This window comes from Castor canadensis, chromosome X (genome assembly GCF_047511655.1).
Source record: "Castor canadensis chromosome X, mCasCan1.hap1v2, whole genome shotgun sequence".
Lineage (NCBI taxonomy): Eukaryota > Metazoa > Chordata > Mammalia > Rodentia > Castoridae > Castor > Castor canadensis.
Window position 1 is genome coordinate 139,195,657 of NC_133405.1, and position 14,197 is coordinate 139,209,853.

The 14,197-nt window shown below is 46.4% G+C and overlaps 1 protein-coding gene across 10 annotated transcripts in view; it reads left to right on the plus strand.

Moving 5' to 3' along the window:
* The window catches only part of Nlgn4x (neuroligin 4 X-linked), a 269,151-nt gene that overhangs the window by 178,853 nt on the left and 76,101 nt on the right, over nucleotides 1–14,197 (plus strand). For 9 of the 10 annotated variants that reach the window (XM_074063051.1, XM_074063060.1, XM_074063055.1 and 6 more), the window contains one exon: nucleotides 1,343–1,495. The exons of the other annotated variant lie outside the window; for it this stretch is intronic. In XM_074063051.1, coding sequence (XP_073919152.1) covers nucleotides 1,343–1,495 — 153 coding nt within the window. The remainder of the gene's footprint in view (nucleotides 1–1,342; nucleotides 1,496–14,197) is intronic. 10 annotated transcript variants of the gene reach the window in all.

Here is a 14,197-nt window from a genome sequence, read left to right on the forward strand (position 1 = left end):
GTATTTTTTGTTTTTTTCAAAGCTCAACCCTGGTGCATGATTTTATATCTGTCTATCTCTCTGTACACTTTTTTCATCTCAGTCTGCTTTTCCTCCCCGTATTGAAAACAGTACACTTGAGTGTGCCTCTTTCTTTATTTTCTTCTTGTATGGGAACCACTGTCATTTTTATTCCCAGTTACCATATAGATGACTGGAAATCACTGTGAAAAGAAGCGTAAGCCTTGCTTCTTGTCACAACATAAGTATTCTTATTTACAAACGAATGTTATTTACAAACAAATACATGTTTTTTTTTTTTTGGCTTGGTCACAAGAAGAGAACATGAATTTTCAAAGCATGCATGTACACGTTCTTTGCTTTCTTCCAAATGTTATTTTGTAAATGAATATCATTTTTTTGAACTTTGGTCTTTTTAATTCTTTCCATGCACTACAACACTGTGACCTCTCATGACCAGATCTGGGGGCATTGGCTTTAGGGTTTCTGCTTTGGTTGGTTTTTGTTTGGTTTTGATTTGCAGACCTATCAACTCCAAGATAGGTCCCACAGAATCTGCTCACAGTCAAGTACACTAAAAAGTGTTTGCATGGGATGTTATTCCTTTGGGAACTGCCCTTAGTTTAAAGAAAGAAAACATATCGCAAAAGACAGTGCGGGTGAGGGTTGAAGAAACGTCACAGAGCGCCATGTCCACCGTTCTTTTCACGCCACAGCCACCTCCACCCATTTAGTTTGTATTAAATCTTCCCAAATGGTCTGTGGCCATAGACCCTATAAGCTGCCCAGCTGCCTTGCCGGTGATCCCCCTGAACAGCTGCCGCCCCATGGGTGTTCACAAACTGAACAAATGTGAATCTTCCCCTCGGATGCAGCCCTGCCTGCCTTTTCAGTACCTTTCCTCTTGCCAATGGCGACATGTTGGCAGGACGTCCTGCAAGGCAGCAACTGTGGCTAAAATGCACCCGAACTTCATTGGTGTGCTTTCCCACGTTCCAGTGAAGGCAGCATCAGGTTCTGGCTTCCTCCAGTTTGAATGAAACTGGGCCTGTGCTCCAGGCAAGCAGGCGACATTCATCCCTTTTCCAAGGCCATGTCTTCCGGGCAGCCTCTCACCTTCCCTGCTCCCTGCTTTTCACAAGTTAGCAGCCAGCAGCCCGGCTCGGTGAGGGCAGAGAAAGAGCAGATCGGGACCAGGCGAGGCTCCCCAGCACGCCGTGCAGGGTGTAGACCCTTCTTAAGGACAATGACACTGACTCAAATCCGTGCGTGGCCTTTGCCGTCACTGAGCACCACCTAGGCAGAGTGGCTTTTTACTGTGTGGCTTCCTTGCCTTTCTCAGATATCCATGAGCAGAGCAGCAGGAAGCCAGTCATGGTGTACATCCACGGCGGCTCCTACATGGAAGGGACCGGCAACATGATCGATGGCAGCATTTTGGCAAGCTATGGCAACGTCATCGTCATCACCGTCAACTACCGCCTGGGCATTCTAGGTAAGTGGCCGCGCCTGCAAATGACGGTCGCCCGCTTCCTGTCCTGATGGCAGCCTGGGGACAGCCCTCCCTTCCAATGCAAGCGTGGTCCCGTCAGCCCGCGCCGTCATTTTCTGACTGTTCAGGCAGAGCCTCCCCAGACCAACTCACGCTAAAGCCATAGAGGCAATGGGTCACGAAGGGTGAGTAAGCGGACACATGGGGCACAGATCTGCCTCCTGAGCACGCGTTGGCTGTCCACGAGAACAGCCACTCACGACAGCATTTCTCCCAGCCGTGGACTTGTGCGTGTCACCTTTTGTCTGTAAGAACACAGACAAAAAACCACGCCCTGGTTACACACGCACGTTGGCCGGTGAACACATCCTGAGTGGTCCCCTTACTCAATCTGAACCCAGCCAGTGTCACTTAGTACACAGGGACATCCCCAGATGCATGGACATTCCAGTTGAGCTCTGCAGGATTTTGGGTTTTCATTCGTTTCTCACATGTTGGAGGTCGTTAGACTAAGAAAAGGCACAGGAGTGTTGGGAAGAGGCAGAGGAAGCCGTCCCTCAGCCCACCCTCAGCCATCTGTGTGGTACAGACACCAGCCATAGGTTCAAGTAGACAAAAGAACCGGTGGCAGGGGACAGAGGTGGGCATAAACAGTCCCAGCCACAGGTGTGACCTGGTTGGCCATTATCTCACTCTGAGGGTCCCCAGAGGGTTCCAGAGAAGATGTCATAGCTGTCATCACTCGAGGGGACAATCTGGTTCCCTGAGAGCATTGCACTGGCTCCAGGGTGAGCAGCATAATTACAGGTCATTGTCCTCATTTGTGGGGTGTCTGTCCTACAAGTCGCCACTGTTCTTTATGGGAAGTTTCAGTCCCTTGTTTTATACGATGTTATCAATTCAGTCCTTTCTGGAATCCAAGGTGATTGCAAACTGACTGCAGAGTGAGAGCAAAGAGAGATTCAAGATGGCGGCAGGGATGCCAAGCTTCTCCTGTGTTTAGTTAATTTGAGGGCCCAAGTAGGGAGTCAGTGCTTTCAGCAAAAGCAGTTTGAGCACCTCTCACAAGTTTAGGTCATTTTTTTTCAATCTTCAAAGAATGTTTCAGTGTCACACAGACTTTTAAAGTAGAGGGTGTCTCATGGTAAAACCGTCCTTTGAAATCCTTGGAGAATTCGTTCTGGGATCCCTCAAGAGACACTGAAATCTGGGAGCGTTCACCCCCTTACATTTAGTGGTATATATGCGTGGAGATCCAATGAACAGCCTACTGTATGATTGCCATCATCCTTGGATGACTTACAATGCTTAACTGTGATGGAAATCCTGTGCAAAAAGTTTCCTACCATTAATGACAAGAAAAAAGATGCCTGCCTGTATGTGTCCGGTGTAGATGTGTGCATCACAGACCAAATTACAAACCACACATTGCTAAAATTGTATCATTTTGCAATCCGTGAATGGGTGCATTTATAAAAACACAACCTGAGGTTAAGGATGCCAAGCTTCTCCGGTTTTTAGTTTATTCGTGAACCCAGGAAGGAGTCAGTGCCTTTCAGCAAAAGCAGTTTGAGTGTCTCTTACAGTTAGGCAAAAAAAAAATTGGGGGGTTGGCTTGCTGCTAGGGGTAGCTGAGGGAGATAAGTGGCAATTAAGTCAGTCAGTTGCTCAAGTGACCCTTGCTTCCCCCTCCCCAGTTACAATGGCCTCAGGCGGGTTTCTATGATTCTCTGGGGTCAGGTGTGATTTTCTGGTAAGTGGTAGGGTGTTTGTAGTAGGCTGCCTATGACGGGGAGGGTATGGTCCCAGCATGGCTGTCCCTATGTTCACCCTAACAAGGATGAACCTTGTTGCCTATTTGTGAATGATATCCCCATGTCAATGTAAAGGCAAAAAAAAAAGAAAAAAATTCTTTTCAAGGCAAAAACCAGTGCACTAAAATGGTGCAGAAAAGAGAGTTCTTAACAACTTTGCCATGAGAGTGGGACATGTATGTTGCAGCGTCGTTATGATGCAATGTAAAACGTGAAATGAAGCAGACTGATGGAGCTTCCCCAGCAAGACGTGGCCAGACAGGTTTTGCTTAAGTAGGTGATTTTGCCCGAGTTAATTTCCCACTGGATGATGTCATTTCATGGGGAGTGGCTTCTTCTTTCCTATGGGAAAACAGACTACCCGAGACCCTAAGAGCTACTTTCAGCAGAAAAGCGTCCCTAGCCTGGAAATGCAAATCACCCACACACACTAACCCTAACCGTGTGGTGCTTTTTGAAGTCAGGGACTCCTCATTGCAGGTTGGATTTTGCATTAAAGAATGTGAATAACCAAAACTGACTTCCTGTCAAGAACTGCATTATTTCCTTCCTTCCTTCTTTCCTTCCTTCCCTCCTTCCTTCTTTCCTTCCTTCCTTCCTTTCTTCCTTCTTTCCTTCCTTCCCTCCTTTCTTCTTTCCTTCCTTGCTTCTTTCCTTCTGCTTTCTCTCTCACTCTTTGTTTTTTTACAGGTTTCTCTGAGCCCAGCTTTGTGACATAATTTCGGTGAACTTTTTGCACGTTTTTAGGGTATTTTTCAAAGGGTTTTTGGCTAGTTGTTTTGGGAACTATTGCTTGACACAGGAAGTTGTGTTTGTTGATGCTTTACAAAAGGTCCATTCTGACAGAGGTGGGAAGAGGAAACTCCGCAAGGTCAGTGCCCGTGGACTTTTCAAAGAGCCTAGTGTGCTTCGGTGTGTGTAATGCAGCCACACTATGGAGGTGCTTTGGGGGAGGAGGAGGGGGAGGGCAGAGCGAATGTGGCCCTAGGATTGAGGAAGGTCTCACTTGCGAAAATGTTCTTTCTGTGGCATGCAAACTGGACTGATGTCACTTGAAGGTTGCATTTCAAAGGACATTGATCTGCTCCCTAATGGAGTGCACCTGCACTGTCATTTCTTAAAGGTCTGGCCAGTCTCGGTCAAGGGCAGCCTAGGCAAAGGAGCATGGGAACGGCCCACAACTTATTTTAAGAGAAGAGGGGAAAAGGAAAAAATGTAAACAGTGTGCATCTTACCTTTTGCTACTGAGGGTTTAAAAGCGACCCTGCAACAGAGCTGCCACAGTGGTGGCTGCATCTGAAGGGCCTTTTAGCATCTCTGAGGCCATCTATTTGCATTCCGCGGATGGCTGAGCTTCTGGGAAGCGCCAAGCGCCACACAGAGCCCTTTTGTTGCTGCACTGACGTGTGCCAGCTTCCCTGTTATTTGCTGGAGACAGGGACTTTGAAAGTGAGACCGAGTTTGTCTTCATCTCGGATTTTCGGCTTTATCATCGCCTGGTAGACACCTTCGGGAGGCATTTTATGCTGCTTTCCTTGCAGGAAAACACTGTCAGACCTTTGGCGTTCAGACATGGCAGGTGATGACCAAATTAAACAGCACCAGCTCGGGGGTGGCCTGGCGTGTCAGGGTGCACAGGCCCTGGGTTTTTTCCTCACCACCGAAACAAACAAATGAATGAGCAGATGAACACATTAAATACACAAATACACCACATGCCACACACCGTGATGACCATTTCAGTGGCCGTTCTTGGTAGGAATGGATGTGTTTCTAGCAAAAGGTCGAAGTAGTTTTTCTTGTAAGAAACGTAAGAGTAAAAAAACCCATGAGTGTTTATTTCCCTATCTGAGGAACGTAAAAAGAATAATACCGTTCCAGATTATTCTGATGTTCATGGAATAGCAAGTGTTGCTTTCTTCCCGAAAAGAGAGGGTCAAACAGAGGGGTTAAGCTAGTTTGTGGAAGTAGGACCCGGGAAGTGGAAAGCAAATAGATTTCAGAGGACACATATGACAAGGGTCCTCTCTGCCTCCATGCTCGTGGGCCACAGCGAGAAAGTCCGCTCACCCCTGAGTCTCTCCTTAAGTCGCGAGTGGTTACTGCTAGGGCACAGCTCAGATGCGCCCAACACCACATGCAGCTCCACACGTTGGTCATACAGGTGACACTGTGACACTTCCTTATGTGTTTACGATACATCTTGGTTAGATCTACCCCTCCACCATTCCCCCTCTTCCCCCTCCCCCTTCTGAGAACAATTTCAGCAGGTGTCATTCTTCTGTTTGCACATATAAATGGAAATACATTCACCATGTCCACCTCTTTCACCCTTTCCTTATGTCTCCCCCCACACTGGTGCCCACCTTGGAAAAGACTTCTTTTATCCTCCTGTCCTGCATTTTTTAAAAATGTGCATATTGGTAGACCAAGGGGGTTTGTTTTGCTGTGACATTTCAGACATGTGTATATCGTGCTTTAATCAGATCGTCCCCCCATTACTTACTTTCTCTGATACCAAGCTCCCCCCGTTATTTAACAGCTTACAGTGCATTTCATTGTGTTATATTCATGTAAGTCTCAACATTTCTCATCTCTAACGTTGCCTTTTCCTTCCCATCTCCTAAGTCCCCTCAGACACGCCCCGAATACAATCTTGTTCTCTCACTAATATATATATATTTATAAATGTATGGATGGTCATACACGCATTTACATGTACATCTAACCTCTAAGTCTCTACATAGGAGGGAAATCATGGGACCTTTGACCTTAAAAGGCAGGATTAAAGAGACCTGATGAGTTCACGTAGGTAAAGTTTCTCAGACCACGAGTGGTGACCAGTAATGCAAACGCACCTTGTAATTTAGGTCATTGTTGCTGTCATTGGATGTCACAGTAAGCCTGCTGTCCAACCACAGTTATAACTGTGAGTGGCCCGGTAAGTAGCTGCTAATTTCCATCACAGGTCGTCATCAACGCTGGGCCACCTTCATTAAAAACTAATCGTGAGGCACTGAAGATAGTCAGCAAATCAGTTCATCCTGATTGCTTTTGAAGTGTGATGAGTTTATCCCACGAGTGCCAGGGTGTCTCCGAGAGTCCCTGGCATGCTCTGGATGAGTTGGGACCATCCCAGCCAAATCGGTGTGTTAGGTTTAGAACTGTGGGTGGTTAAGATTAAAGTACTGTTTCTTTAAAGAAGTGCCCGTCTATAAACATCATTTCTTTTCGATCTGTCACCACCTTTGTCATTAGGAAAGCATTTACCCAGAGCTTTGCAGCTCTGGACATTCACAACACTCCTGGAGTTAGCCATTGGGAGAGTGCGTGGGGTGCAACGCCTCGCCCAGACGTGCGGGCTGGCAGGTTTGCCTTCCCCATTCACCTCTCAGCACCAATATGGGTCATTTACTCCCAACACAAGTACATGCTGAACTTGCTGATACCCACGCAGGGCAGAAGCCCAATGTGGGGATTCCGGTAGGATATCGGATCCCGTCTCCGCTCCTTCAGATAACCCAGTGCCCTGGCAGCTCTGTTTCTGTTCTTGATGACGACACAATGACCTCTGCAAAGGAGAAACACCTCAAGCTTATGTGTTCATGGTGTTCACCATCCACCCCCAGCCCAAGTAACTGCTTGCCAATTGTCGCACACACACACATTTTCAGTGCGTCCATTGCTTTATTCTACCTCCACTCAAACACTCTCTCCAGTTTCGCTCATGGGCTGTGATTGCCTTTTGTTTTTTTTTTTTTTAAAGCAATGCATATTTTCTTTTATTGTTGTGCATGCATATATAATTATAATTTATAAATCCTATAATAATTATAAAATAGATAATTATAATTTATAATTATGCACATATATATAAGAAAGGCCTGAGGGCATAGCTTAAGTAATAGAACATTTGCCTAGCAAGCATGAGGTCCTGGGTTCAATCCCCAGTATTGCAGAAAAAAGTGTATATACATAAAGTATACATATATTACATACATAATATGTATGATGTAATAATTTTCTCTCTCAATTGCCTTTTGTGCTGTCGTATGATTTGGTGTCTGATGCCTGCTGAAATTGACTGTTGTTTGGGGACAGTCTAACTGTACCATTTTGCACCAATTTACCGAGTGCCTGCAGGGTGTCTGGCAATACGATATTGAGATACTAACACACTTAATCCTCCTAAACCCAGTTGGAGGAATAAACCTGATCTTACCTCGAGGAAATGAAGGCTAGGCCGTATGGGGATGTCCTTCTGATAAAACAAACCTTATAAGGATTAGAGGTCAAGTGAGAACTCAGGTCATTTTTCTTTTTTTTCTTTTTACTGCACTGGGATTGGAACTCAGGGTCTCACACTTGCTAAGCAGGGGCTCTCACCACTTCAGCCACTCCACCAGCCTTCTTTTTGATTGTTTCCTACCTGTTCCCAACCCCACACACCCACCCCCTCACCCCCATGCCAAATAGGGTCTTGGGAACTTTTTGCCAGGGGCTGGCTTTGCCTCCTGTGTAGCTAGGATTAGAACTCAGGTATAAATGAAGCTGAATTTTTCAGCCTTGTCACTCACTTACGCTGCAGCAGTGTTTATGAATTTCAAGCATGAATTGTGAAACAGTGAGTTAGGGAGCTAAATATCAGTTTGACTTCAGCTTTAAACCTTTGGGTGTAATTATGTTACACCACAAAAACATCAGATGCTTTTACTGGTGACCCAAGTACAAAATGGTGATGAGATGCTTACAGCGTATTCTTATGGTCCTCAAAGTGACTCCCTGCTTGTTCACTTCCATCAAAACAACTGATGGAGCTGAGTGTAGTAGTGCACAGCTGTAATCCCAGTACTCTGAAGCAGGAGGATTCAGAGTTTGAGGCCAGCCTGTGTTATGCAAGGAGACGCTAGCTCAGAAAACAAAAACAACAGCTAAACGGCGACATTATGGTTCACTATGGATGTTGACGGCACCCAGAACCCCACCAGTAATGGTTATCACATTAAAGCTTTGCAGTGTCTCAGAATTAACTTTATTAGCTGGTTGGGTGTCATAATGACCACTTGCTATTGCATCGCGTGCGTGCTGTCTCGTCACCCATGAGTTTTGATCAATGGGCTAACCGATCCGCTGACTGCATGTGGGTTTCTCACCTGATAGCTACTTTATGGTTTTAAGACATGCTCCCTACAAGTCTATATGTAACTGACTTTTTGTGGAATTATTCAAAAGTCATGCTGCATGCCGCTGGCTCCGCACCATCCCCAAATTAACCAGAGCAAAACGAACTGCAGCCATGGCTCACCTGCTGGGCAAGACCGAAGCCCTGAATTCAAACCCGAGCGCCACCAAAATAACCTCAAAGACCTAGTAGCTCTCCTGGAAGCTTTCCTCCCAGGGAAGGTTGTCTAACGGCGTCTGGAAGTTAATTCTCTTTAAGGGCATTAATGTCATAATCTCGCTTAGCTGCTTTCGCGACGGAACTGAATAGAAGACAGAAATGGTGTGACATAAAGACAGTCAAGGGTCACGGCAGAGAATCTGAAGTACAGATTCAAATGCTTTGAGCTGTACGTGCAGAGGCCGTAGCCACGCCAGTGCTGCTGTCCTCTGCAGAGTCTTGGTCTCTGCACGAAATGAGCCATAGGTGGTTTTGAAGCACCCTGTGACAGCCGGCCAGAGTCACCCATCCCACCATTGTGCGTACGGTAGGTTAGTGGCCCACGTAAGATGTCGTCGGATAAACTGTACCTGCAAGGGAGTGAGGGAAATGACAAGTGTGCTCCTTCCGAGAGTTGCGATCTGAATTGCATGGGTGCGTTTGTGTGTCACTGCTTTTACACATGGAGAACGCTTGACGCACCGCTGCCACAACGCAGTCATCTCTGGGTGGCTGCATCTGTGCTTCCTTCCCCCACCACATGAGAATTACAGGTACAGCTACTGCCATTGCCTGTTTTATCCCCGCCCCCTTTATTTAATGTCTTATGAAGGGTTTCTTGTAAATTACCAAAGAAACATCGCGTATATGAAGTGACAAGTTCATAAACATAGATATAGATTTCTAGAAATATATAAATTTCTAGAAATATGCACATGAAAAAATCGGTTTGTCTTTGAGGATCTCTGTCTTCCTTTCTTTTTTTGGAAGCACTGGAGTTTGAACTCAGGGCCGTGCACTGGCTAGACAGGTGCTCTACCCCTTGAACCACATCCCAGCCCATCTCAATGTCTTGATGCTGACCAGGCTCCTGACTTCTTCACAATCCCTCTCTTGCTCTAAAAGTGTCTCAGATATCTCCTGATTTCAGTGTTGTCCTTGGGCTACTTTGACAGGAAATGTTTCCTTTCTCATCTGAAAACCAGAGCGTACATTTCTCAGTTGAAAGCACAAAACCCTCTAAATTTTAACAGGCAGAGAGGAAAGTGAAGCATTTGGTGGGAAAGTAGAGGCAGGAAAGAATGGGAGAGAGGTGAGAACTTCAGATCCCTAGAGGACATGAATGGTGTGGCGAATGGCAGCAGACAACAGAAGGCGGGGGGGAAGAAATTAGACCCTGTGGGAGGAGGCAAAGGTTATCAGCCAGCCTGGGAGCCCCGGAATCTGCCGGTTTATGGTTGCAAGGATTTCTTCTGAGGTTCTCTAAGGTGTGCTGGGAGCCTCAGTTCTCTGACTTGTAGACAAAACATTAAAAGAAAGGTCACTTTGTGGAAAGGAGGAGCTAAAGGACATTTTCTTTAAAAAACCACAAAATAAAGCATAACAATCTGCTGCCTTTCTTCATCTTCTGTGCCAGTGGGTCTTGTGCATTTGCACTGTGACTGTGCCATTGATGCTACAGTAGGTGTGGGCATCTGCCAGTGTGGACAGAGCAGGGTCACGCTTTGCACGCAGAAGCATTTGCACTTTCCTCTTGTGCCTCCTGGTGGCTCTATGCAATACTGCCTTGCTTGGATTTACTGAATATGGAAGGGTCAGGGTTGGGAAATTTGGGGCTCTGTCTCTTGACCTCAGAGGTGAATGGAAGCAGAAACAGGAACCACTGCCGGGAAATAAGAATGTCTTGTGAGGAGCCCCATTTATGTAAGTCCATAGGCATCCTGGCAGAGGCCACCGGTCCTCAGCGACTCCACACCAAATGGGAAGAAGCAGTATTTAGGTATACGCGGGTGTGGGGCGCAAAAATGAGGGGATGGTAGAGAGAAGATAGAAAAATGTGATCGTTCCCCTTCTTCCCCTCCTCCTTCCTTCCTTCCTTCACGAATGAAATCGTAGTAACGATCATTTACAGCAGGATATTTTGAAAAATGCACGTGTTGTCACATGGCTAAGCTGAGCTAATTGTCAGTGCACATATTTACTATTTTCCTGTGCTGTGTTTCAAGCACACACAGCCTTGTGTTGTCAACAGGTTGTCCAATACATGTCTTAAACTTATTCCTATTCTCTGGAACACTGCATTCCTTGAGCATCATCTTGTAGGATCTGCAGTCTGTCAACCCTTGTTGTCACCATTGTACTCTCCGCTTCCATGAGATCAGCTGTCTCAGATTTCACTTTGTTTAATGATCCATGCTACTGCAAATGACAGGGTCTGTCCACTTTATGACTGCATAATAACATTTCATTCTGTATACAGGCCTCATTTTCTGTATCCTTCCATGGATAGTTCCAAATCTTGCCTCTTGTGAGCAATGCTGCAAGGAACAGGCATGTGCTTTCTGTGGCAATGCTAACGTGCAAACAGTGTCTGTGGGTGTTCATGATAGACACCGCCCTCTCTCTCTGCAGAGTAGTTGCTTCATTTTGCATCTCAGGTATTGGAGGCAAGGCTGATCATTTTTATCTGGTGAAGATGAAAGTGTGTCTGCCTCCCTGGGGACAAAAGGATGTGAGTGTCACTGCAAATGAAACGAAGGGCACCATGGGGTGTTTTGTAGCTTAAGAAGAAGTGAAATTGAGAGACGAAGTACACCGGCTTGATTAGAGAGGGCTGGCACGAAGGTTGTGGCAATAATTAGCCAGTGGAAAGCCCTGAAAGGTAAACACCTAGTGCTTCACATAGACCCCGTTTAGCTGTCCCATGTACATTCGAGGAAACGACTTCTTTTGAGATAGGTTGTGGAAAATGTCTGAAAGGCAGTGGAAGTGGGAAGTGTACAAATTACTGAGGCTGAGTGACAACCCAGGCTACAGAAATTCTGCCCTGCAGGTAATTTTCCTTTTCTTTCTGCTTCCGTGAAAACCTGTCATTGTTGTGCAATTGTACGGGGAGCCCGAGCAAGTGCGTGTGCACACGCGTCATTGCAGTGTTCCCAGAGGAGACGGCTGTCATTTAGCATAATGCTCCTGGTTTTGCTCAGTCACTCGTCAATAGGTCCGTAGCTTTTGGAAAACGAACCCTAGAGGGTTCTCAGAGAACTTTTGGGGGAAAATTATAAGCAGAATCTGGTGCCTTTGCAAGAAGGCAGTGCAGAGCGAAGAGGTGGAGCACGGTGGCTTCAAGAGGCAGGTCACGGGGTTGGGTATTTAGCTCATTGGAAGATCGCTTGCCTGGCAAGTGGCAAGGCCCTGAGTTCGGTCCCCAGCACCGAAAAAAAAAAAAAAAGAGGCAGGTCACTGGAGATGTGCCAGCTCCTGTCCCTCTGACACCAGCTATCTGATTACCACGTTCACGTTCGTCCACATGACGTTCTGTCCAAACACAGGCCCGGGCTCAATGGAGCCAAGTGACCGTGGGCTGTAACCCCTCAAATTGTGAGCCAAACAAAATCCTTCCTTCCCGTCTTTTGCTCACAGTGACGGAACACCCTGGACACGCCACGCACAACTCGGCCAACTGCTCTTATTTAAAAAACTTCCGAACCTCTGGGATTTTCCACTCATTGCTGTGCCCCCCTGTCTTCTGACCGCGAAGGTGCGCAGTCGGTTAGAAACAGCAAAGTCTGCCCCATGTTCTTTGTGAGCACTCTGCGTTTCTTATTGTTACGAAAGGAGAGCCTGGTGCACATCACCTGCGCCCCTCTTACCACGGGGCTCCTTTTATGCCCTTTTGCTTGTGCCGTGCCTGTTTCTTCCCTCCACGTAGCTGGTTCGGCACCCTTTCAATCCTATTTCATGAAAACTGATCTCTTGAGGACTCCTGATAGAGATGAGCCTTTTTCTCTGACGCCTAAATTCCTCTAATGGTCTTTAGTGTTCTCTATCTGTCTTAATCTTCCTGTGACCCTTGACGCGGAAATGGCCCCTGGGATTTATGTTTAGCTCTATACACTGTCTGTATACTTTACTTTAAATATCCAGTAGCCACTTAGTTTTGTTTCTTTTTTATTTCTTGTTTGGGTAGTACTGGGATTTGAAGTGAGAGCCAGGCTGGCTTCAAACCGCGATCCTCCTGATCTTTGCCTCCTGAGTAGCTAGGATTACAGGCGTGAGCCCCAGCGCCCAGCTCTGGGTGTCTTTTAAAGACACATCTAGCAGGTTATGCTGATGGATTGGGGTGGCTGACGGATTGGAGTGTCTGCTGGCAGCATACTTTGGGAACATCAAGAAATTTAGATCATGTCTTGAGAATGGTACCATCATTGGGCATGCTACATTTTAACAGGTTGCTGTTGCTATTTATCAAGACGACATAGAAAGCAGGCCAATAGGTGTGAGTTGGGGTCTGGGTCAGAGGCTCAGCGTGAACACCATCAGTACATTCACTTCGTGCGTGGCGTACAAGCCATGGGCTGAGATTTCTAAGTCGGATGAGAGTGATATTACAGAACTCCATGATAAGAAGGCTACAACCATCCAAAATTTAGAGTGCAGGGTGGGGAGGAGCAAAAAGCAAAGAGAAACTACTGTGGTGGGTAGAATGGGTGCTGTAGCAAGCAGGATAATATTCTCTACGACCAAAGCATTGAAGGTCCCAAAACCCTGTAATCTGTGAAGATGATTCACGTGAAATGGTCCTTGCAAGTGAGATCGAATTAAAGATCCTGAGTTAGGAGATTATTGTGATTTATCCAAATGGACCCAAGTGACCACAAGTGTTCTTAACAGGGAAGCAGGAGGTTGATGGTAAGACAATGAAAGGGAACAATGAGACAGCTTGCAGGGTCATTACGATGATTACAAAGAGAAGCAAGTCTGTAAAAGGTGAATATAGCAAAAAAAAAAAAAAAAAAACAAAAGGAGATTATCACCTGGAACTTTGAGAGTCAACCCAGATTCATCTTGGATCTGTGATGCCCAGAATTGCGAGCTATCAAGTGTGTATTGTGTTACGTCCTTAGAGTGGTGGCAGCTGGTTCCCTAGGGGCAGTGGGAAGCTAACATGGGAACCAAGTGAGAAGTGCGCTTCAGGAAAGAGGGAGTCAGCAGAGTCTCCCACCAATAATGCAGGATGACACCAGGAAGAGAACTGACCACTGGGGACAGAGAATGGGATGCCTCACTAGAAACGAGGGTAAAGCCTGATTCAAATAAGTCCAGGGGAGACGACCAGAAAGCCTGGTGCTTTCTGTAGAGAGTGGTGAAACACACCAGCAGAGGAAGTGGGGAGTGCAGAGGTTTTTACTGTGACTAAAATAGGAGCAAATTTTTGTGCTACTGAGTAGGATTCAGCAAAGAAGTGATGCTTGCAGAGTGGAGTGATTTGGCAGGGGTGAAAGAGTTCTGAAGTTGGGGCTAGACAGGGTGGGTGCCATCCATGAGCACTGCCTGCTGTCTGAGTAACTGACAGTTAAGTGCACACCTGCAAGGAGCTCACGGAAGTGGTGGAAGTTCTCTGGCTGACTAATTGTTTCTCCAAATCACATGTCAGACCTTCAGCTAGAGTCATGGCGAGGAGAAGATGGTGAAGATTGAAAAAAGAAAAGGAGGTGGGAAATGGTTCTCCAG